Source organism: Kickxella alabastrina, assembly GCF_025024165.1.
Source record: "Kickxella alabastrina strain RSA 675 chromosome Unknown BX661scaffold_9, whole genome shotgun sequence".
Taxonomy (NCBI): Eukaryota; Fungi; Kickxellomycota; class Kickxellomycetes; order Kickxellales; family Kickxellaceae; genus Kickxella; species Kickxella alabastrina.
The window spans coordinates 38,341-59,947 of record NW_026251480.1 but is presented as its reverse complement, the minus strand read 5'-3'; the positions used below and the strand labels follow the sequence as shown (position 1 = coordinate 59,947).

The 21,607-nt window shown below is 53.2% G+C and overlaps 6 protein-coding genes across 6 annotated transcripts; 2 read left to right on the top strand and 4 right to left on the bottom strand.

Annotated features, from left to right (window-relative positions):
- Positions 1-223: 223 nt before the first annotated feature.
- Positions 224-1,115, bottom strand: BX661DRAFT_99145 (uncharacterized protein). The gene has a single exon (XM_051539646.1). It carries the CDS (start codon positions 834-836, stop codon positions 372-374), a length of 465 nt encoding a protein of 154 aa, XP_051392063.1. The 5' UTR covers positions 837-1,115; the 3' UTR covers positions 224-371.
- Positions 1,116-1,351: 236 nt separating this feature from the next.
- BX661DRAFT_181297 (cullin-3) lies at positions 1,352-4,041 on the top strand. The gene is given in 3 exon segments (XM_051535665.1): positions 1,352-1,540; positions 1,681-3,105; positions 3,117-4,041. 3 exon segments carry the CDS (start codon positions 1,487-1,489, stop codon positions 4,014-4,016), a joined length of 2,379 nt encoding a protein of 792 aa, XP_051392062.1. The 5' UTR covers positions 1,352-1,486; the 3' UTR covers positions 4,017-4,041.
- Positions 4,042-4,144: 103 nt separating this feature from the next.
- BX661DRAFT_99093 (uncharacterized protein) lies at positions 4,145-6,552 on the bottom strand. Its single transcript, XM_051539645.1, has 3 exons — positions 5,348-6,552; positions 4,804-5,215; positions 4,145-4,631 (listed from the first exon to the last, which is right to left on the bottom strand). The coding sequence occupies exons 1-3, from the start codon at positions 6,207-6,209 to the stop codon at positions 4,562-4,564; spliced, it is 1,344 nt and encodes a 447-aa protein (XP_051392061.1). The 5' UTR covers positions 6,210-6,552; the 3' UTR covers positions 4,145-4,561.
- Positions 6,553-9,898: 3,346 nt separating this feature from the next.
- BX661DRAFT_99059 (uncharacterized protein) lies at positions 9,899-13,048 on the bottom strand. Its single transcript, XM_051539644.1, has 2 exons — positions 11,940-13,048; positions 9,899-11,879 (listed from the first exon to the last, which is right to left on the bottom strand). Exons 1-2 carry the CDS (start codon positions 12,713-12,715, stop codon positions 10,004-10,006), a joined length of 2,652 nt encoding a protein of 883 aa, XP_051392060.1. The 5' UTR covers positions 12,716-13,048; the 3' UTR covers positions 9,899-10,003.
- Positions 13,049-14,616: 1,568 nt separating this feature from the next.
- BX661DRAFT_181290 (condensin complex subunit 2/barren) lies at positions 14,617-17,301 on the bottom strand. The gene is given in 6 exon segments (XM_051535664.1): positions 14,617-15,575; positions 15,596-16,091; positions 16,198-16,370; positions 16,382-16,579; positions 16,600-17,043; positions 17,062-17,301. The coding sequence occupies 6 exon segments, from the start codon at positions 17,233-17,235 to the stop codon at positions 14,841-14,843; spliced, it is 2,220 nt and encodes a 739-aa protein (XP_051392059.1). The 5' UTR covers positions 17,236-17,301; the 3' UTR covers positions 14,617-14,840.
- A 506-nt stretch (positions 17,302-17,807) lies between these two features.
- BX661DRAFT_170501 (uncharacterized protein) lies at positions 17,808-21,094 on the top strand (the record flags this gene model as incomplete). The annotated part of the gene is made up of 5 exons (XM_051533627.1): positions 17,808-19,652; positions 19,673-19,792; positions 19,819-20,298; positions 20,337-20,753; positions 20,834-21,094. 5 exons carry the CDS (start codon positions 17,808-17,810, stop codon positions 21,092-21,094), a joined length of 3,123 nt encoding a protein of 1,040 aa, XP_051392058.1.
- Positions 21,095-21,607: the final 513 nt, after the last annotated feature.

Genomic DNA, 21,607 nt, shown 5'->3' with positions numbered 1-21,607 from the left:
ACACCACATCCTCGACAGCAACCCACTCCAAGGTCCGCTCAAACTTGATTCTTGGAGCTGTCTTGCCTGCAACCATCGACGCACCGTTCTCCGCCACCTGGCGATCAAAAACCACGGATAGAACGTAGATGTTGGGCCCCCACGTGTACACAAGACGCGGGAGGCTGTAGTGCCGCTCGGACGGATCAATGGCCGTGGCTGCACGCTTAAACTTTAGCGCCGGGAGCCATGACGTGCTGCCAGAATAGGGCTGTTTGGTGAAGCCATGTTTTGTAGCTGAGTGCGCACCACTCGCTGCCTTGCAGACAGCGCAGGCTGCTGGTAGCTCACCCGATATAGCTGCTCCACTCCGTTTTTTGTTTTAAATATAATCAGGCTGCCGCTCGTAAGCACAGCCACCAGGCCCATCTCGTCTGTCTGCACGCATAGGTCCCTCCAGGCAGCGGCATCGCTTCAAACAAAATCCCCGGGCCCCCGCTTGCGCTCGACAGTTGAGTCGTGTTCATTGTCGTCAGCAGCCGCCGCACGATGTGGTGGTAGAAAACGCTTCCGCCAGCGCTGGAGCTAATGTACCGGTGTTTGCTGTTGCCAACAAAGTGAACTCCAGTGACTGCCGTGCCTGCCGGATGGCCGACCGCGTCGGGTTTGTCTCCGGGCTGCAGCGGTCTTGACACTGACACGGTTGTACCTTTAGCCCAGTCCCACATGGCAACAAAGCCCTGGGAGTACCCGGCAACAAGCGAGGCGTGGTCTGACGAAAATGAGAGCGCAGACACCGATCCATACGAGGAGACCTGCGAACCCAGCACCGACTTTACGCGGCCCAGGTAGTCCATGAAACATGGTTCCGTTGTCCGTGCCAAGTGCCACGCAGTCGGCCATGCACGAGGCCGTGACAGACCCGAATTGCTCGACGAGCTCAGGTATCTTTTCTGACAGGTCTGTGAGCTGGCGCCAGCTGAAGTACTCGGTCATGCATTGCGTCGGTGTAGAGTTGGATTGGAAATGCGGCTCTCGTACTCTGTCTCTGGGGTGTTGCCCAACGGTAAGGTTGGAGTCGGCGATGTAGTTCCTAATTCCATCTGCGCATTGACGCGTAAAGTAACAAACAAAAATAAAAATAAAAAAGTTAATCGAAGGAGAACAAGTTTACACGCAGCAAACAAGTAGGAGAGAGAGAGAGACGGAGCAGAACCTGAAAATGTGCCTTACCCCGCACATTGTGCTGGCAAACTGAAAACGTCATCACTTTGTCGCCATCAATCAAGCGCACATTGATTTGTTGTATGTTTTCTGCGTCTGGGTCTTTTTTTTAAAAAAAAAAAGTTTAAACAATAAACCTCGACTTTGTCGGCCCTTTTCTTTTTGCCCTTGTCTCTGTCTTGTCAGCCATTAATATATACTCACTGCTATTCTTTTCATTTACCAAATTAGACTGGGTTGTTTTAAATTTGGGCTCTATCCACTGTCTGCCTGTATTTCGACAATGTCGTTTGCCAACAAACGCCCGGGCGGCCGCATTATGCCAGCACGCCGACTGGTAAGTCACAGCAGCAGCACACGCTTTGAAAGAAGGGAAAAGCATCTTGTTAACACAGAGTCCAGATACGCTGTCGCACTAAACGCTCTTTGCTCAATATATGTACAACATCTACCTTTCTTCTGTCTTCTTTCTTGTAGACACCCCAAGTTGATCCGGAAAAACAGTTTGAAAAGATTGCGCTGGCAATCAGCGAGATTTACAAGCACAACGCATCCAAGCTGTCTTTCGAAGAGCTGTACCGCACAGCGTACGGATTGGTGCTCAGCAAGAATGGCCCGCTTCTGTACGAGGGCGTCAAGCGAGTGCTAGAAACACATCTCACCGAGCGTATGCACCAGGATATTCTCGAGCACGTGTTAAAGTTCAACACTCTCAGGGAAGCCGCGCAGGGCGAGGCACTGCTGTCGAGCATCCGGCTTTTGTGGAGCGAGCACGTCACCGCGATGCTCATGATAAAGGACGTCCTTATGTATGTCGACAAGGTATATGTGAAGACCGCGCAGCTGCCGTCGATTTACGACATGGGCATGCGTGTTTTCCGCGACCAGGTTCTATTGACAGCCGACCAGCAGGTGCTGAAAGCCCTAAACAACGCCATTTTGAATCAGATCCAAGACGAGCGCAAACAACTCCGGGATGCCAACAGGCACATGCTGCGCAGTGTGATCGGCATGCTCATCGAGTTGCAGGACCCGGAGTATCCACACACGCTGTACCAGTCGACCTTTGAACTGCGGCTACACGCAATGGCCGGTGCACACTACTTGCATCATGCGCAGAGGCGTATAGAGCATATGGGTGCGCCCGAATACGTTCGTACGGCGCAAGCGGACCTCGATGCCGAGATGGACCGCGTCGATGCGTATCTAGCGCCCTCAAGTGCCCCAAAGCTGCGCAAAGAGGTGCTTGAAAAGCTGATATCCAATTACTCCACCAGAATACTCGTTATTCCTGGCGCCGGGCTGGCCCAGATGCTTGATCAGCGCGACATTCCGAGTCTGGGCGTACTATACAAGCTCTATGTGCAGCTTCCAGAGGCGTTGAAGGAGCTGAGAGATGGCACCCACAATCACATTTTGGCGCTGGGCAAAGAAATCATGGCAAGCACTGCATTGACAACAACTGGCCCGAGCGATGGCGCTGGCAAGGGCGACACCCCCAAATCGCCAGTTTCGGCGTTGGATGCCTCTGGCACAGCAGCAAAGACGGCAGTTGCCCTGCGGTGGGTCCAGGAAATTCTTTCGCTGTACGACGTCTACGATGAGTTCCTGCAAAAGGCGTTCGAGGAGAACCAGAGCATGCGCAACGCAATCAAAGACGCGTTTATCGAGGTCATCAACGCCAACAGCCGGGCTCCCGAACTCCTGTCACTGTTTATAGACGAGAACCTTAAGAACGGCCTGCGCCGGATGACTGAGCAAGAGATGGACCATATTCTCGAGCGCTCCGTGCTCATGTTCCGCTTTTTGAAGAACAAGGACGCATTCGAGCACTATTACAAGGCGCACCTGGCCAAGCGGTTGCTATTGGGCCGCAGTGTTTCTGATGATGCCGAGCAGAGTGTAGTGTCAAGCTCAAGGTCGAATGTGGGTCACAGTTTACGCTAAAACTGGAAGGCATGTTTAAGGACATGCAGCTGTCCAGTGATCTGGCCCGGGAACTGCGCGAATCGAGCATGGCTGCAGATCTTGGGTTCGACGTCAACGTCTCGGTACTAACGCCGACATTCTGGCCGACGACATTGTCGTCAGACACATTGCCAGCGGACGCGTCGTCATCATCTGTCATATTGCCCTCTGCCGGCGGCGTGAGAAAGGCGATAGACACATTTTCTGCGTTCTACCTCAAGTGCCATTCGGGCCGCCGACTGACATGGCAGTACAGCATGGGGAGCGCCGACCTGAAGGTGCATTTTGGCACCCGCACGCACGAGCTTAATGTATCGACGTTCCAGATGCTCATTTTAATGCTCTTTGTCGACGGCGCCGAGAACGCGCAGCTGACGATGACAGACATTCGCGAAAGGACGCAAATCCCTGAAGATGCGCTGACCCGGCACTTGCAGTCTCTGGCATGCGGCAAGTTCAGGGTACTTACTAAAACGCCAATGTCGCGGGATGTCAAACCGACTGACGTGTTTGCATTCAACAATGGGTTCAAGTCGCCCCAATACCGGATACGCATACCCGTGGTTTCGGCACGCAATAACTTGGAGACCGAGAAAGAAAAGGCGGCGTCCCTGGCAGTAATTGGTCAGGAGCGCCAGTATTTGATTGAGGCTGCGGTTGTGCGCATCATGAAGACGCGCAGACGGATGACGCACGAGCAGCTGGTCAACGAGACCATCGACCAGCTTTCTTCGCGGTTCATGGCACCACCAAAAATCATCAAGGAGGGAATTGGAAAGCTCATTGATCGCGATTACTTGCAGCGGTCGCCCGAAGATCCCAGGATATACATTTATCTTGCATAGAATAAATTAAATAATTTGAATTATTATTGATGTTACTTTAGTGTATATATCTATATATATTGCGGCCTATAAACACACAACCACAATCACAGCCAATGTATATCAAGCGTGTAGTAAATGCTTTAGATATAAATGGCGCTTGGAGATGACATGGAGATAAAAAGAATGAACAATAAACTAAGCAATAAATATAATATTAATAAATATAAAGGCTGTGCAGTAAAAAATGTTTTAAATATGAAGACATGTGTTTGCAGTGGGTTGTAATGCAAGTGCTGCAAATAATAAAAAATAGTGTGTGAGTGTGAGTGTGAGTGCGTGTCGAAAGAATGAGAGGAAAAGGAATAAATAAAACTAATTAAAAGTGTGAAATGATGTACTGGGATGAGGAGGGGGTTCTAGTCCTAAATATATATAATGTGGGCTCTAGTTGATAAATAAACATATATATATAAAATTATGAATCAGGAGCACAAATATCGGTGTTGAGGTCCAAGGTGAAAATGCTTGAGCACAAAAATATTAGGAAATTGGGGGAATAGTCGTTAACCGGTTACTCTCTTGTTCGCCCTGTTTATGGACCGCGCGTATCTCAACCCACACGCATTGCACAACCTACATCCACGCAATCCAGACAAGGTAAGACCAGAACAAACCGAGACAAGGGGATATAAGAAAAATTAGCCAAGAAAAAAAGAGTTTGTAAAATACCAATAAAGAAATATTATACATGACAATCGTTTGCAGAATAAAGCCTGAGGTTTATCATTTTTATCCTCTAACTTACGTTTTGTGGCCAGTCGGGCCTTTTCTCCATTCGGGGCTCGAGTCGGTCCCGCAGCTCTTGCATGTTTTCTTTTCAGAGTCGCCGTTGCGGTGTGCCAAAGACGCTGGCAATGGGGTACCGATGACGTTGGGCGAGGCCACCGACGAATTCATAGGCGACTGGTAGTGCTCCATGATCGAGCCGTGCATGATGCTGAATGGGTGAGGGGAATTGGGGTTTGAGTTGCGGTTGATAGTCAATGGAGGGGGAGGCGGAGGTCTCTGCGAAGTTATAGAGCTAAACGACTGCGAATTATGCTGCTGCAGCGCCATGTGATGAGGATATTGCTGCTGCTGCTGTGGCTGTGGTGGTGGTGGTTGCTGCTGCTGCTGTTGGTGTTGATGTTGGTGTTGATGTTGGTGTTGATGTTGGTGTGGGCAGCGTCTGGTGATAAGGGACTGCTGAGGCAACTGTTGTGGCTGGTGTGGCTGGTGTGTTTGTTGTGACAACTGGTGTGATTGCTGTGACGGCGGTGGCGGCGGTGGTTGCTGCTGCTGCTGTTGATGTTGGTGTGGCAGCGTCTGGTGATAAGGGGACTGCTGAGGCAACTGTTGTGACTGCTGTGGCTGTTGTGGTAACTGTTGTGGCTGCATAGAGCTCTGGGCCCACCGCCACGACTCAGTGACCTCTGGCGGGGGATATACATTGACTCGCGGAGCACCCGATAGCGAACCGGACTGCGGCGCAGGCGACAGCGATACCGGTGTGTACTGTACTATGCCAGCAGACAACGGCGATATCGTTGGTGTCGGCTGTGTCGACGCAGATCCGGCCGGACTAACCCCCGTATACAGCGACCCGTTGGCTCTTATCGTCGCGCCAACAATAACCCGCTGCCGCAGCTCGGAGAGACGACCGCTGGGACTGGCCACTGCGCTCGCTGGACTGCCGCGCGTGAGGGTGTTGCTCAGCGGGCTAGAATTGACCGATCCACAAGGGGCACTGTGCTGATGTTGCTGTTGCTGGTGATGCGGGAGTGATGGAAGCGATGGCATCGGAGGCGGCGGTGGCAGTGCCTGACTGCTGCCATCCGCATTAATTGGTTGTGTCGGGTAGGAAAATCGTCTTTCCTCGAAAGACTTGACCGGCGGCAGCGTGTACGAGGATTGTCGTCGCGGGGGTATGGCCGAGTCGGACAATGACGAAACAGCCGGTGGGCGTATAGGCAAAGTGGCAGCAATCGATGCCGGCGCGCGTGGAATTGAAAACGGCCGTGTTTCCTGAACCGACCCCAAATGATGGTGCATTGTTTGCTGTGTGCCTGCGCCCTGGTACCTGCTAGCTGCCCGGTGATGCACAGGTCCTGCGTATGTCGACAAACCGGGAGCATCGAAGCGCGTGACAAAATCGCTTGTTGTCGGTGTCATTCCTGCTGTTGCTGTTGCTGATAGAGCGCTGGAGCTGCCGCGTGCAGGGTCGTCGCTTGGCGGCGTTTGAAAATTGTAGCTCGACAAGATGTTATCAACCTCTCTGCCGCTACCGCTTGCCAACAGGGCCCTTGCTGGAGTCGGTCTGGCCAATCATGCCCGAGTCGGGCGTGCTGTCGCTGCGCATCTGCTGGCACACAAACAGCAAATGGCCCCAGCGGAACATAATGCCTTGGATGTCCGTCTGCGCGCCCAGCCCAGTCGCGCATACCTGGAGGTCAAGCCGAATAGGGTCCGAGTTGGGCGCGTGCAGGTGGCCCATCAGGGCCTGTGCGTGGGTATCAATTTTTTTATCCCGACTGTTCTTCCACAGCGCCTGCAAACTGGTACCCAGTGCTATGGCTTCGGCAGGCAACTTTCCGTACACCCGCTGGTACCCATCCTCTGGGAAGGCGCACAGCAGGTGCTCAGTATCGACCGAGTAAATCTGCATGTGGCGAGAGGACACGCCACCACTCGTCATACTGCTGCTGGCGCTGCTGCTGCCGTTTCCGATGCCGGTGCTGCTGCTACTGTTGTGACTAGTGACTGGCAATGTGCCGCCCGCAGAGGGCCGTGTACATGATGCCTCTGCAGCAGCTGGGCTGCGAGACAAGCTGATTGCGTCGGACTTGTGGATCTGTGAAATCAAGTGCTGCACGCGCTCGGCATCGGCCATTGCCAGCGCACTTGAGGCGCAGTCACAGCGCGTAGGATTTGTATTGGGAGTGGGATTGGACTGCTGGGCTTCAATGTTTGTTCTGCTGCTGAAATCGCGGGCAAAAGCCCTTTTGATATTGGCGATGAATCTTCGTAGTGGCAAACCATGATTGACAATCGCGAAGATACGAGATATATGCCAATATTAGCAATCAAGTACTCATTGTCGCCAGTATGGCTGCTTGTGCTGCTAGAGTTAGTGGGATGCGAATTGGTTGTGCTGCTGTCTTTATCCTTGCCATTGTCATTGTCGCCGTCGAAATCAATGTTGTTGCTGCTGTCTCGATCTGATGTGGGCGAGCCTATGGAATCCTCAAGTATTGTCCTAAGCCGTTTTGGCATTGGCTGCTGCATGGGGTTTTGGGTGAAGAGGCTGGCTGGCCAAAGACATTTACGCTGTTTGTTTGGCCATCCACGGCCGCAATTTCGTAATATCTGAGATTATCGGAAGCGACAGCTTGCGCTCAAGGGCATCGTGCACTTGCTGGATTGGACTGTGGTGGCTTTGCTGCAGGATGTGTGATTCTGATGCACGCCGGAAAATGTGCTGAAAATCGGCCTTTTCAAGGTCAAATCGCCTAATCGACATCTAAATAACAGATTTACATGCAACAATATGACGAAATATTCCGTTTGCCCAAATGTGGCCAGAAGATAAAACAGATAAAAAAGAAGGAGTGAATATGTTAGCGATTGAATCCAGCTGCTTAGGTGCCAATAAAAAAAATAAAAACTAAAACAAAATATCCTTTTTTCATTCTTCTATCGTTCTATCGTATATTTTTTTTATGTATTACATACATGAGTGGCATAATGGATATTTGGAAATTAAAAAGATGAGGACACTGGCCAATGGCAATTTCCAAAAGAATGAGAATATACAGAATAGTGAATAGTGAATAGTGGACTTGATATTATTATTATTATTATTATGTCTAATGAGTTTTCTTTTGCGGCGCTAGGAGGCTGAAAGGAAAAGCACAGGATATTTAGGGAACATTCGGCTTTTTCACTCGCTCTCGCTCTCATCACTCTTCCTTTTGGCAGAAAAAAATTGGCTTGTTCATTTTTTTGTTTGAAGTTGCGGGCGAATATCAGAAAATACACAAAATATAAATTGGTATCTTGCAAGTATTACATTGTATAACATTAATTTTTCATCCATCGAGGGATGACTACCACAGTTTGCCATTTGCCAGTTTGTCATTTGCCAATTACGAAAGGAACATTATTATATCGGGAATACTCAAACACAAGCAAAAAATTAAGGGGAGGGGAGAGGGGGAGAAGTAGAATAATAATAATAATAATAATAAAAATAGGGGTCACTCATGAGCAAGCAATATGAGATAATAAACAGTCTTTTTTAATATTTTCTGTTACCTTATACTGGAGCCCAATAAAGTCTTTGAAACAAAAGTTCCGACCAGGTCACAGCGAGCGCGGTTTGCTTCATCAGGGTGGATGTAATCGAACAACGATTGGTTTGTCATTGACGATGCCTGTTCGGAGCCCAGAAACGAGTGGAGTGAGGCCGATACAAAGACAAAGTTCAGGCCTTCTCCGTGGAGTACAGACCAAAAACATGGGTGGGAGCTGTGCCTTGATTGTAGTGCGGCGTCCATCGACGTATTGTGCGCGCAGATGGAGCGTTCTGTGTGCCGTCTAAAGAGCGTTTCTTCCCATTCACAGTCATTGCTGTTTAGTTGGAGCAAGTTGTACAGACAATAAAAAAAATTAAGAAAAAAGAAAGAGAGGAATGCAAATGTATAAACAGAAAAGGAAGGAAATAAAGTAGAGAAACGGGGGGAGAATAGTGAGGTAGAAGAGGGGAGAGGGAGGGGGCGATGGGCGGCAAAGAATCGTTTATGGTGGTTGTGGTACAGCAGTCCGACCTGTCTAATTTTTCTGTATCTGCGGTGTTCCTGGGTGAATTCGGGCTGGCTGGCTGGCTGGCAAGCTGCCTTTAAGAAAAAAGAAATAAAAAGGACTTATATTTTCCGAGCTAAGGAACTTTCTACTTTTTTTGTATCAACCCAAAAAAGAAAACGAAAGCAAGTGACAAAATATCCCTGTAGCTTTATACACTTTTTTATGTCAAACCCAAAAAGCGTCGAAATACAAGATTTAGGAAAAAATAAAGACAAAAAAGTGAATTCCAAAAGAAAAAGGAGACCAAAAATCGAACCAAATTTGCTTAGCCGCCTGATGTTCTTGATGCTCATCGTCAGTCGACGAAACAATAAAAAACCTGAATTTCAAAATCGGTTGAGAGTTAGCATACACACACACATTCCCTCTCTATTTTTGTGGGTGGGTGGCTCAATATCAAAAGATCATGCGCATAAAGATTGAGGATTGAAGGAGATCCTCGCGCCCAGCACGTGCTATCGGCAACATGATAAATTAGTGTACAATATACAATAGTAGCTGTAGATGGAAAACAATTTAAATAGTCTGCTAGCGCGAATGTGAAATCCAACAATAGAGGAACGTTGTTGCGCGCCTGTGGTGAGACATTTTTGACAGCGCATGGTTAGTCTATTTTTTTGGCTAATGTTTGGCATTGGCACCCAAAAAAAGCGTGGTTTGTTGGGTTTTTTTACAGAGTATTTATCAAATTCGTCGTCGCTATCGAAAATGAGGATGTTTGGGGAGGAGGCTGGGAGGATAGCTAAAAAAGCAGAAAAACGAATGGAAGCAATGGCCATCGCAACAGTAAATTATTGGAGTCTGTGAGAGCGCCATTCCTCATACGCCTTCGTGTTTTATTTTATTTTTCTCCGCCCTGTTTCTTTGCCAGATAAGTAAACAGGGTTGCACCAAAATAGTAGGTGTTTTTTGGACATGCGAAATATAAAAGCTTAGCACAAGTAAAGGCGAAAATACAATGCAGTAGCAATAGTGCGTGTTTGAAGCACTACTAGATGGACGAAGCAAAAAGAGGAGGAAAGATGATATATAGAGTATTAACGCAAATAAAGGAAAGTGGAAAAATACGCAGGATCGCAGACGGAAGGGGTTGAAGAGTGGGTTTAGTTGTGGGGCGGGTGTGGCAGCGCTACGGAATGGCCCAGGTTGCGGGGCTCGCGCAAGGAAGAGTAAATGGAGTCAGAATACAAGGCAATCAGCCTCATGGCCCTGTCGCGCGACGCATCGAGCTGGCGCTGCGACAGGCTCAGCTGCGCGGCAGCCAAGCAGGCGGCCATGCGCTTCGCCGCTGTGGCGTGCAGCCGGGCCAGAAGCGCATCGGTGCGCTCGGCTGCGGTCATTGCTGCCACCGCAGCCATTGGCCGGTGCACCACGGCCCACGTCTGGCCGCAGCCAAGGTCGAGCGTGTGCAGCCGATGGCGCATCTCAACGAGATCGGCAGCGACAGTGCGCAGCGGGTTGCCACGCACCACAATGTGCTCAAGCTGCGGTAGCCGCGCCAGCCAGCCAGGCACCGCGGAAATCCAGTTGTGCGACATGTCCAGGCGCCGCAGCCCACGGCACCGCTGCAGCTCGGTCGGGATGGCACAGAGGCCGATGTTGACCAGCGCCAGTGTGTGCAGCCCAGTGGCGCGCGCTAGCGCCGCGTGGAACCGCAGCGTGAACTGCGGGATGCGCGCGCTGGCCCAGCCCACGGTGGAGCGGCCGTCGCAGTGCAGCGCCAGCCGCCCGACACATTCAATGTGAATATGCTGGGCAATGCTGGCCGGCAGCCGCGGCACGATGCGCAGGTCGCGCAGCCGCAGCGCGTCGAGCGGCAGGATCGCCGGCCGCAGAACAGGTGCTGCGGCGGCATTGGCGTCGGCCGCCTTGGCGCAGCCGTCGTCGCACGCCAGCAGCAGCAGCGTCTCAGTGGACTTTGAGTTTCTGTCGTACGCGTCGCTGTCCAGCTGGCCCAGCTGCTGCTGCTGCTGCTGCGGCGAGGCAGCCTTGAACAGCGTGCGCGGCAGTACGCGGCGCTTGCGCATGCGGCGGCGGTGCGGCTGCATCGCCTGCTCTCCGTCGCTGCTCGACGGGTTCATCAGCAACCAGTCGCTATTCTGCGTCTGCGTCAGCGTCGAGCCCTCAAAGTCAATCTGGTCCGAGATGTACGGCGACATCGGCTCGGCCTCCGACTGCCGCCGCGAGTGCGCCAGCATGTGCAGCGGCACCAGCGCGCTGCCGCCGTCGCCGTGCACGGGGCTGCTGGGGTCCAGCATACTCAGCATGCCGCGCGGCTCTTGCACCGCAAAGCGCGAGCTCTCGGGCGACCCCAGCCGGATCTCGTCGGCGCTGCGTGTGATCATGGCCGGCGCCGCCGTGTTCGCGCGCTGCCTCAGCGATGGCGCCGCCGCGGGCTTACTGTCAAAGTCAAAGTGCGCGCTGCAGCTGGACGGAAACCCGGACGCGACGTTGAGTGCGCCGAGCTCGTCGTCGCTGGCATCGTCCAGATCCGACGCCAGCGGCGACCCGTCGTTGGGCCAGAACGACTCGGACTCGGCACTGCGGATCTGGAAGTCAAACGACTGCTGCGACGCGCTGTTCGCGTCGTACTCGCCCGAGTACTGCGAGTGGTTCGACGCGTTGCGCTGGTGCCCGGACTGCTGCCCGGACTCGGCCATCAGCGTGGCGTCCGACGCCGCCGACAGCCCCCACGTGCCCGACGACGTCACCGAGTTTGTGCGGCCGCGCCGCGGCCGATGCACTGATGACCGCCGCCGCCGCTCCGACGCCTTGGCCGCCGTCTTGCTCAGGCTGCTGACGATGTACGGGCTCAGCCCAGCCAGCTGCATCCCGTTCGAGTTGCGGCGCTGGTCCTCAAGCGACGAAAACGAGCACTCCGATACCTTGCGCGCCGATGCGCCCGACGCCGCAGTTGCCAGCGCCGGCGCAGGCGGCTTGAGGCTGGGCCCGAGCGCCGAGTTCACCGGCAGCTGCAGGCTGTGCTGTGGCCGCGGTCGCGTGCCCATGTGCAGCGGCGCCGGCGCCTTGCGCTGCAACCCGCTCTGCCGCTGCGCCTGCGCCAGCGCCAGCGGCAGCGACGCCTCGGAGGACGACGCCGAGAGTGTCGGCGTCGTGATGCGCACCAGCGACTCGGACGACTCTGTGTAGCTGGCGCCGCGCCGCATCGTCAGTAGGTGCTCGCTGGACTTTGACACGTGCGTCTGTGCCCGCGCCCGCGCCGCTCCGTTGGGCGTGGGCGGCCGGCCGGCCGAGTTCGGCGGGTTGTGGCGCCGCGTAATGGCACCGGGCGCCTCAGACGCCACGCCGCTGATGACCGAGCTGCTGACCAGCGCCGCCGGCGGGCACATGTCCGTCGTCACGACCACAAACTCGTCTGCCGGCGGCTTGACCACCGTCGGCTCGCTGACCGCCGGCGGAAACGACAGCGTCTTGGCTGCCGGCCCCGATCGCAGCCTCCGGAACGGTCCGGTCGAGTTGTGCAAGACCGACTCCAGCTTGGACCTCCGCGACGCCATCGGCGACATCCCGGGCGACGTTGGCACTATCTGCGGCGGCGAGCCTAGCAGCTCCTGCAGGCACTCCTCGGAGAAAAGCGGTGACACCACCGGGTACTCGATGCCTGTGTTCCACCCGCCGTCCGACGTGTCCAACGGTGCCAGCGGCGGCGAGAAACTGTCGCCGCTGGTGCTGTTCCGCTTGGTATGCGCGCGCGTTCGGAACAAGGATCCCAGTGCCGCCGCCTTCGAGTTGACCCGCGGCCGCTTGTGGTACCCAAAAGGGTTGCTTCCCGGAAGCGCCAGAGACGTCGCCATCGTTGTCGACGGCGTGTCAGCATCGGCAAGCTCACCAATGATGTCGACGGCTGGTACGGTACCGCGTTCATCGACCGCGATGTGTCTGGTTTAATACGTTGCATTGTGTTGATTTTTTATAACGTGCGCGCGGTCCTTTTTGTTTCCCCTCCCTCGGTGTGACAGAGCTGCTGCCTGTGTTATTATGCAAATAAAATAAAATACGAGTGATAAAGGAAATGCCTTTCGTTAAATAAAAAAATTCGTCCTCCACACTCCTTGGCCGTGAGGTTAAAAAAATAAAGAAAAGGTATTTTGAATCCCGAGGCCGCGGTCAATGCAAAGAGCACAGATAATAACAAAATAAAATAAAAATAAAAAATTTATACACAAAGAAAGAAAGAAAGAAAGCAACGAGAAAAGCCGTTACAGAAGCGATAATTTAAAGAGGCACCCGTGCAAATAAGGAAAAGAAAATCGAGGAACAAGAAGAAAAGAAGAAAAAACTTTGAGCGAAAAATTAAGATATTTTTTAATGTAGTTGTTTATCGACGCTGCTTCATGTAAGGGGTCCACAACACGAAAATAACACCCTATGCAAAATAAAAATAATGTTTTACGGCTGTTTTGCACTATTCCACAAGTCGTACGGAAAATAATAGGAAAAAAGAGAAAGGTTATGAAATAATGAATAGAAGAAATAATAAAAACAGACACGGCCTGCAGTTTTACCAGGTCGAGTGTTGGTCAGCAGGACTAATATTAATATTGGTTTGGTACTTTTTTGGCAATGTTTTTTTGGGTCCTATGCGAGCTGGCTTTCTTCTTCTTTTAAAAAGAATAGAGAAGGTAAAAAAATTAATGATAATGATAATGATGTAAATAGAATTAGGAACAAAGCGTGCTTAAAAGGGGGATGCTGCTGTTGCTATTGTAGTGTGCGCAAGTGAGAGAGCGTTTGTATTATGTAGAATTAAAAAGATAGAAAATGCCTAGCTGATATTTATTTTTGGTGAAAAACAAATGGATAGTTTAATCAAAACTACAACAGATAAAAAAGTGTTAAATGAATAATAAAGGTAATTAAAAATATATAAGAGCTGAAAAGAGAGGGAGACGAGGGAATCTGCGTATCTCAAAAGGGGAGAAAAGAAGTCAACAATAAGAAAATTCAATTTCATGAATCCAAGTGAACCATTTTATTTCTTTCAAAGTATATGCAAATGCGCTGGGTTGGGTGGGGGGGGGAGGAAACGCTGATAAAATGTCGTCGACTTTTCTCCCCACTGGCTTGCCCGCAATTTTGTAATGTCAATTCGATTCTCTTTCTTTTCCAATCACTTGTCTTTGCAGCAGCGGTTGCCCAAAAGGAACAGAGAAAGAAAAATGCCAATTTGGGGGCAACGTGCGCTTTCTTTCTCTCTTTCAGCCAAAGGAAACAAAACAAAAAAATGAGACGGATAAGCATCATCATCATTTTTATTTTATTCTTTTGTGAAGCCGTAAATAGCTTTGTGCGTAAATCAAGCGGAAAACCTGTTTGCCCCGCACTACACTTGACAGTGCTTTAAAAGCCCGCCTGAATCACCAGTCTCGGCGATTGGCTGTCACCAGCTTGCGTAAACAATCGCTGTGGCACAAATGCTATTTTGACACAGCTCGCTCATTTTTCCTTATCAATCTCACCAGTCATTTAGAGCTCCCTAAAGGGGGAATGTCGGATATACACAATTAAATTCAATTGAGAATTCGCATTTTAAATTGTAATAATAAATGGAAGGGGGACAGGGGAGAGGGGGGAGCAAAGGGACGAGCGCAATGTTGAAACAGAAATAAACCGTCCCGGCGTCGAGCTGCATGAAAAAAGGATACGCCAGATGAGCAAAAGACGTCGTAGCCAATGCCGCTTTTGCACAACGACACGAAATGGATAACCTCACAATTCAGCTAAATGAATTATTCCAACAACAGAAACAAAGAATAAAAAAGGCCAGTGTGAAAGAGGAGCGGAAAAACACCTCCCCAAATATAGACTCAAAAAATGAAAATGAAAATAAAATTTAAAATTAGAAATATCCAAATAAGGAAACCGACATGCGCGCTCCGGGGACCACAAGATTCCATCACTCAGTCTGCAGTGGCAATCTCAATCAAAGTGGTCTTGGGTAATGACGAGATCGCGCAGCGAAGAGTCGCCGACAATGCGCAGATTGCGCTCATTGGCCAGATGCAGCAGGCAGATGAAGCAATACGAGATGGACAGCTCTTCGAGCTTCTCACGCGGATAAACGTTCTTTAGGTTGCTAACAATCTCGCTGAACCGCTGGTCGCTCTCCAGCTTGACCTCATCGCCATCACTCAGAAGCATGGCCGCGTCATCCGCAGCCATGGACTTGCGTCGATCGCCGGCCGCCATCTCGCGCCAGATATTGTCCTTGAGCTTCTTGACGTTGACCCGCTTGGCCCGCCGCGCGTAGTTGACGTACAGGGGCTTGATCAGCTTGAGCAGTGGAATATCGGGCTTGTTGTCCGCGCTGCCCACAGACTCTTGGAGCGGCAGAACATCGTCGTCATAGTCATCGACATCGTCAAACCCGACGTGCCCGTCATCCATGCCTCCGAGCGGCCCGTCGTCGTTCATTGCGCCAAATATATTGCCGCTGTCGTCCCCGTCCACGACAAAGCCACCATAGCTGTCGCCACCGCTGCCTTGGGTGCCTTCTGCGTAGCCACTACCAGCACTGCTGGCTGCAGCAATGGCCGCCATAGCGCGCATGCGCCGGGGGTTGAACTTGAGTCTGGGCTTGAGTATCAGGTTGAACAGGTTCTTCGACGTAAAGTGCACGTCCTCCGGGAGCGTGTGCTCCTGATTCATCGCCGCCTTCTTGCTCATTGTGATACCGAGGCCCTGGCAGGCTTAACAAACAGCATCTCAGCGCTGACATCAGAACTGTTCATAAAGTCCGTAAAATACGCCTGCTTCTCGACCCTCTTGCGCTTGCTGGCCTCTGCATCCTCGGCCCTGTCTAGCTCGCCGTCCTTGCCGGCGACATGCTGCGGGTGCATCTGCTTGTGCATAGCCGCGCGCGAGATCGGCAGACGCCAGTGTTCGGGCCCGGCCCAGCTCTTGGACAGCTTGGAGTCAAAATACGACAGCAGGTTGTCCTCGTCATCGGCGACTGCCAGCGCGAGCTGCCCCGCCTCATGCAGAATTGCCTGCAGATCGCCCTGCTTCTGCTGGTGCAGTTCCTCGGTTTCCCTGAGCTCGGCCATCTGCAGCGTAGACGCGGTCTCCAGCGGCATGGGCCCCGAGTCAGTCTCATCAAAGTTCAGGAAGTGGCCCATGTCGTCGCCATCGTCACCAAATCCGCCATGGTGGTGGTCGTCGCAGCCATGTCTCCATTGGTGCTGCCCGCGGTCTCCGAGCCCATGGTTGCACTCAGGTGCTGCTGCCATCCTCGTCATCCCTAAAGTGCTCCTTGAGCAGTGAAAAATCGAGCGACGTGTCGCGCGTAAACTCAAAGTCGGCCAGCGACGGGCAGATCTCGGCCTCGTCCAAATGCAGCATGATGTTGTCAAACACATCGTCCATGCTGGAAATGTCGATCAGCGACGCCTTGTGCCTGCTGCTGCTGCCCACCGGCGCTGCCACGCGACGAGCGCGCTTGGGCACTCCCTCCATGTCACGTCCTCGGCGTCCCCTTCAAGCTCGTCCATGACGTCTTCCATCGCCTCGTCATCGTTCTCGGCCAGGGTCTTGGAGTCACTGGCGTCAAAGACAATCTTGCCATCGGCGTCGAACGCCAAGTGATTCAACAGCAGGCCACGCGCGCCGCCCTCGTCAAAATCAGCCGACGTCTTCTTGAACAGTGGATCGACGGAGAACTCCAGTCCAGCTTCTTCACACTGATACTGGCAAAGTCCTTGGCAAGTGTTTTGGAAGACCGTGCTGCGCGACGAGACTTTTGCTTGCCTGACGACTCCTCCTCGTCGCCGTCCTCACCGTCTTCATTGCCCTCATCTCGGCGACCCGAGCGCTTCCCGGGTGCGTCAGCCAGCCCACTGAGCAGCCGACCAGTCTCCGAGGCCACCGAGTCCACACGCGACGAGTAGATCTTCACACACCCATCGAGCGTGCACGACGCCTTCTGGAAGTTGATCGAGTCACCGTCGCGCAGCAGGCTCATGTCGTAGAAGTAGTCGATAAGTGCAAAATCCCACGTGTTGTTCGCGTTAATCTTATTGTCCGCCGCAATCTTCATCCACTCCTCGTACCGCTGGTTCAGCTCTTCGGGTGACAGACGCGGGAGCTGCACGGCAAAGGGCCCGGGGGACGTAAGCTGCGGGCTCTGGTTGAACAGCGGTACCTTTGTTGTCAGTCGGTGCGGCGTTACAAGGTTAGACCGGCGCCGCTCAATGGCTGACTTGCGGCGCCGGCGGCGTTCGGCCGCATCGTCATTGACTCGCGGGGTTTGGGGAGTCCCGACACTCTGGGGCGACGTGATCTCGGGCCTCCCGTTCGATTGTTTGGGAGTGAACATTCTTCTGTTCAATCGCTGCTTTCAAATAAAAATAATAAAACTGGAATAAACGAAAGAAAGAAGGAATTAGCAAAAAAAGCCAATGAATCGCAAAAATAATTGAATTTATTGCAAAAGTTCATTTCGCGCCAACTTTTAAAAGTAAACAAAATCAGGTGATTATATACCGGCTCGCCATTACCGCGGCTCAATCGAGTCGAATCAACTGACTAAATGCAAAAGAGCCAATGGGCTGATGCCAAACGTCCCTAGCAGTCCACACATTCATGGAAATGACCACACTGAAAAATGCCAGATTGCGTTGGCTGAGCCTGAATGCTCGGATACATTTCAAGCTGTGACACTTTCGCTTGTGCTTGTCGCTCTGTGAATTCCATCAGGCAACACATCTCAAAAAGAAACTCTCTTTTTATACATTTCCCCACTTGCCCATCTGGTAACCAGTTTGCCTTTCTCTTTCCTTTTTTTGTCCCGTCTACTTTGTTGAACGCTCGGCTTTTCTTTTTTCTTTTTCTTTTTCGGCATTTATAATAACAGATAATAATTTAAACTCTTAGATTCGAGAGGCAGAAATGAGCAACTATCCACCGCCTCCGCCGCAAATGGGCGCGCCGCGTCCTCCAATCCCCGCCAATGGACCACCTGCTCCCGGGGGCTACCACCAGCAGCAGCAGCAGCCACCGCAGCAGCCGCAGCAGTTTGCGCCGGGTCAAAGACCGCCGCCACCCCCTGGCTCTCAACCAATGCCTGCTCAGGGCTGGCGGCCACCTGTTGCGGGTGGTGCCATTGGCGTTCAGCAGCCTGGCTTTTTGCCAGCAGGCGGCGCACCTCCCCAATACAGACCACTTCCTCCTCAACAACAGCAGCAGCTGCCACCACAACAGCAACTGCAGAGACAGCAGCCACAGCAGCCACAACCAGGGATGCAGCCTCCCCAGATGCAAGTGAGGCCCCAACAGCTCCCGCCCATGGCTGGCGGCATTCCACCTATGCAGCAGTACCAACAGCCCATGCAGCAACCACAGCCCCAGCAACAGCGTCCATCCTACTTGCCACCGCAGTCACAAACGCCGGTGGGCATGACATCGCTCACCCAGCAGATGGGTGGCATGAGCATGGCACATCCTCAGCAGCAGCCAGGCATGCAGTCCCCGCCATTGGGAGCGCAAAAGCAGCAGCAGCGGACAAGGCGGGCATACGCGGCGGCCAGTCCCGTCCAGAACGCGGCCCCAATGAGTGTGACCGGCTACCCGCCCATGAACAGCGGCGCCCAGCAGCAAGGATACCCGCCCGCTTCCGGCGCGCCCATCTCAGGCCCGCAGACCTTTGTCCCTGGAGCTCAGGCCCCTGCGCCTGTGCCCGCGCCCGGCTCCCCCTATGGGCGCAGCCCAGGAGGCACAGCTCTGATGCAGAACCCCGGCCAAGCACACTACCAGCAGCAGCAGCCGCCACAGCAGATGGGGCAGCAGGCGCCCTATGAGCCACCAAAGCCGCGCATCGACCCGAGCCAACTGCCGTCGCCGATCGCAGTGCACACGCGGGACCAGGAAGTCTACACGAACGAGCCGTACTCGACGGCGAACAAAACGTACGTACCCATAGTCAGCACCGAGTACACCGCCGTCGACGAGGGCAACAGCAACCCGCGCTTTGTGCGCTTGACCATGAATAACATCCCAAAGACTGCTGAGCTGCTCAAGTCGTCGCACCTGCCGATGGGCATGATTGTGCAGCCGCTAGCGGACTTGGCGCCGTCCGAGGATCCGGTCAAACTCATTGACTTTGGAGAGGAGGGCCCCATCCGCTGCCTGCGCTGCAAGACATATATCAACCCGCATATGGTGTTCATTAACGGTGGTAAGAGCTTTGTGTGCAATATGTGCCGCCACGAGAATGACGTGCCCGACGACTACTTCTGCAACCTCGACATGATGGGCAGGCGGCTGGACCGTGAGATGCGCCCGGAGCTGCGCAACGGCACTGTGGAGTTTGTTGCGACCAAGGACTTTATCACCCGTGCACCCACACCGGCGTCCTTTGTGTTTGCCATCGACGTGACGTGGAATGCCGTCCAGAGCGGCATGGTTGCCCAAGCTGCCGCCGCACTAAAGTCGGCGCTATACAGCGGGTTGGGGCTCCCGGTTGGCACCAAGGTCGGCATCATCACGTTTGACCGCAGCGCGCACTTTTACAGCCTGTCGCCACTGCTCGACCAGGCGCAGATGATGGTTGTGCCTGACATCCAGGACATGTTTGTGCCGATCCACGAGGGCTTTGTCGTCGACCCGCTCGAGTCGCGGCATATTATCGAGCCCCTTTTGGACGCGCTGCCCATCATGTTGCCAAAAACCACACCGCTGAGCCCGTGCTTGGTGCCGTTGTTCAGGCAGCCCACGAGGCCCTGCGCGCACGCGGCGGTAAGCTGTTTGTGTTCCAGACGGCGCTGCCAACCTTTGGCCCCGGCAGCCTTAAGCAGCGCGACGACGCCAAGCTGCATAACACGGACAAGGAGAAGGCGCTGTACGAGCCCCAGGACTCGTTCTACCGCGACTGGGCGGTCAAGTTGGTTGAGGAAGGCATCAGCTGCAGCCTGTACCTGTTCCCGCCGCCTACATGGATACGGCGACCCTCAGCCAGCTGTCGACCATCACAGGCGGCGAGCTGTACTCGTACCCCGCCTTTGAGGGCGGCCGCGACGGCCAGCGTCTTGTGGCTGACCTGCGCGCCGACGTCAACCGCACATACGGCAGCAGCGCAGTCCTGCGCATCCGCACATCCGATGGCCTGCGCGTTGACGAGCACTACGGAAACCTGTTTATGCGCAATCATGTCGACGTTGAGCTTGCTGGCGTTACCAGTGACACTGCTATTGGTGCGCTGCTGCAGCACGATGGCAAGCTCGATGAGAATCAGGACGTGTACTTCCAGGCGGCCCTGCTGTACACAACTTCTGACGGCCAGCGCCGCATCCGTGTCCACAACCTGGCTATCCCGTGCACGACGCTGATCGGAAACCTGTTCAAGTTTTCGGACGTCGACACCAGTATGAACCTGGTGGCCAAGGTGGCTGTGACCGAGGCGCTGACTACGCCTCTGCGCAGTATCCGCGAAAGCTGACCGACCAGTGCGTGCAGATCCACACGGCGTATCGCCGCAACTGCGCCACGCACAACTCGCCCGCGCAGCTCATCCTGTCGGAGAGCTACAAGCTGTCGCCACTGTACACACTGTCGCTGTTGAAGAGCCCGGCTATCCGCAGTGGCGCCGACGTGCCCGTGGACCAGCGCATCTACCACATGTGCCTGCTGCGCCAGTTCTCCGTGCGCAAGTCACTCGACTACCTGTACCCGACCATTGCGCCCCTGCACGCGCTGTCGGACGCTGAGGGCGCGACAGACGAGGCAACTGGCAAATTTGTGCTGCCAGCCCTTGTGCGTGCATCGTACCCGATGCTCGATCCTGCTGGTGCCTACTTGCTCGCCAGCGGCGGGTCTTTGGTTCTTTGGCTTGGCCGCCAGGTGTCACCATCGTTTGTGCAGGACGTTCTTGGCGTGTCATCGCTCGAGGCGGTCGATATCAACGCGCATGAATTGCCCAGCTGTCGACAGCCCTGAGTCAGAAGGTGCGCGCCATTGCTGAGAGGCTGGTGCCTGCTCGCGCCGGATACGCCAACGTGCAGATTGCTCGCCAGGGCATGGATCGCGCCGAGGTTCCATTTGCGTTGATGCTGGTCGAGGACCGCAATAACGACAACATGTCGTATGTCGATTTCTTGTGCGCGATCCACCGCCAGATTCAGATTGAAACTCGCCCCAAGGAGAACCGCCAGGAACAGCCGAAGTGGTCGTACAACAACTGAAATGAAAGAAGTTATTTGCTCGCGCTTTGATACGGGCATTTATCGCAGGTTTATCTCATCTATTTAATATATCTTACTTTTAATTGCTCTGGCCTTTACTGCCTTCTGTGTGTGAGCTGAATGCGTGCCAGCCGGCTGACACTGCATGTGACGAACAGCTCCTTCCAGAACAATCTGGGAAAGAGGACTTTGTCACAAGCGAACAAACAAACGAGAGAGCGAGCGAGCGATTGAGTATATAAGCACAACCGGCGCGGTACATTTTTTAAATTTTGTCCTTGTCGTTTTGCGATTTCTATTTGGCTTATAGCAACATCCCTTCTTAACTTTTCTGTGATTCTGATACATCGTACTTGAACTCCCAGTATTAACGCATTTTTACTGTCAAGTATCTTTTCTTTTTTGTTTACTTTCTCGACATATTTAATTGCGAGCTACTTGTATTACTCTATAATATAATATTATTGCGTGCTGTAAAAAAACTGTCCTTGTTTTCGCTACTCAAAAGCAAAC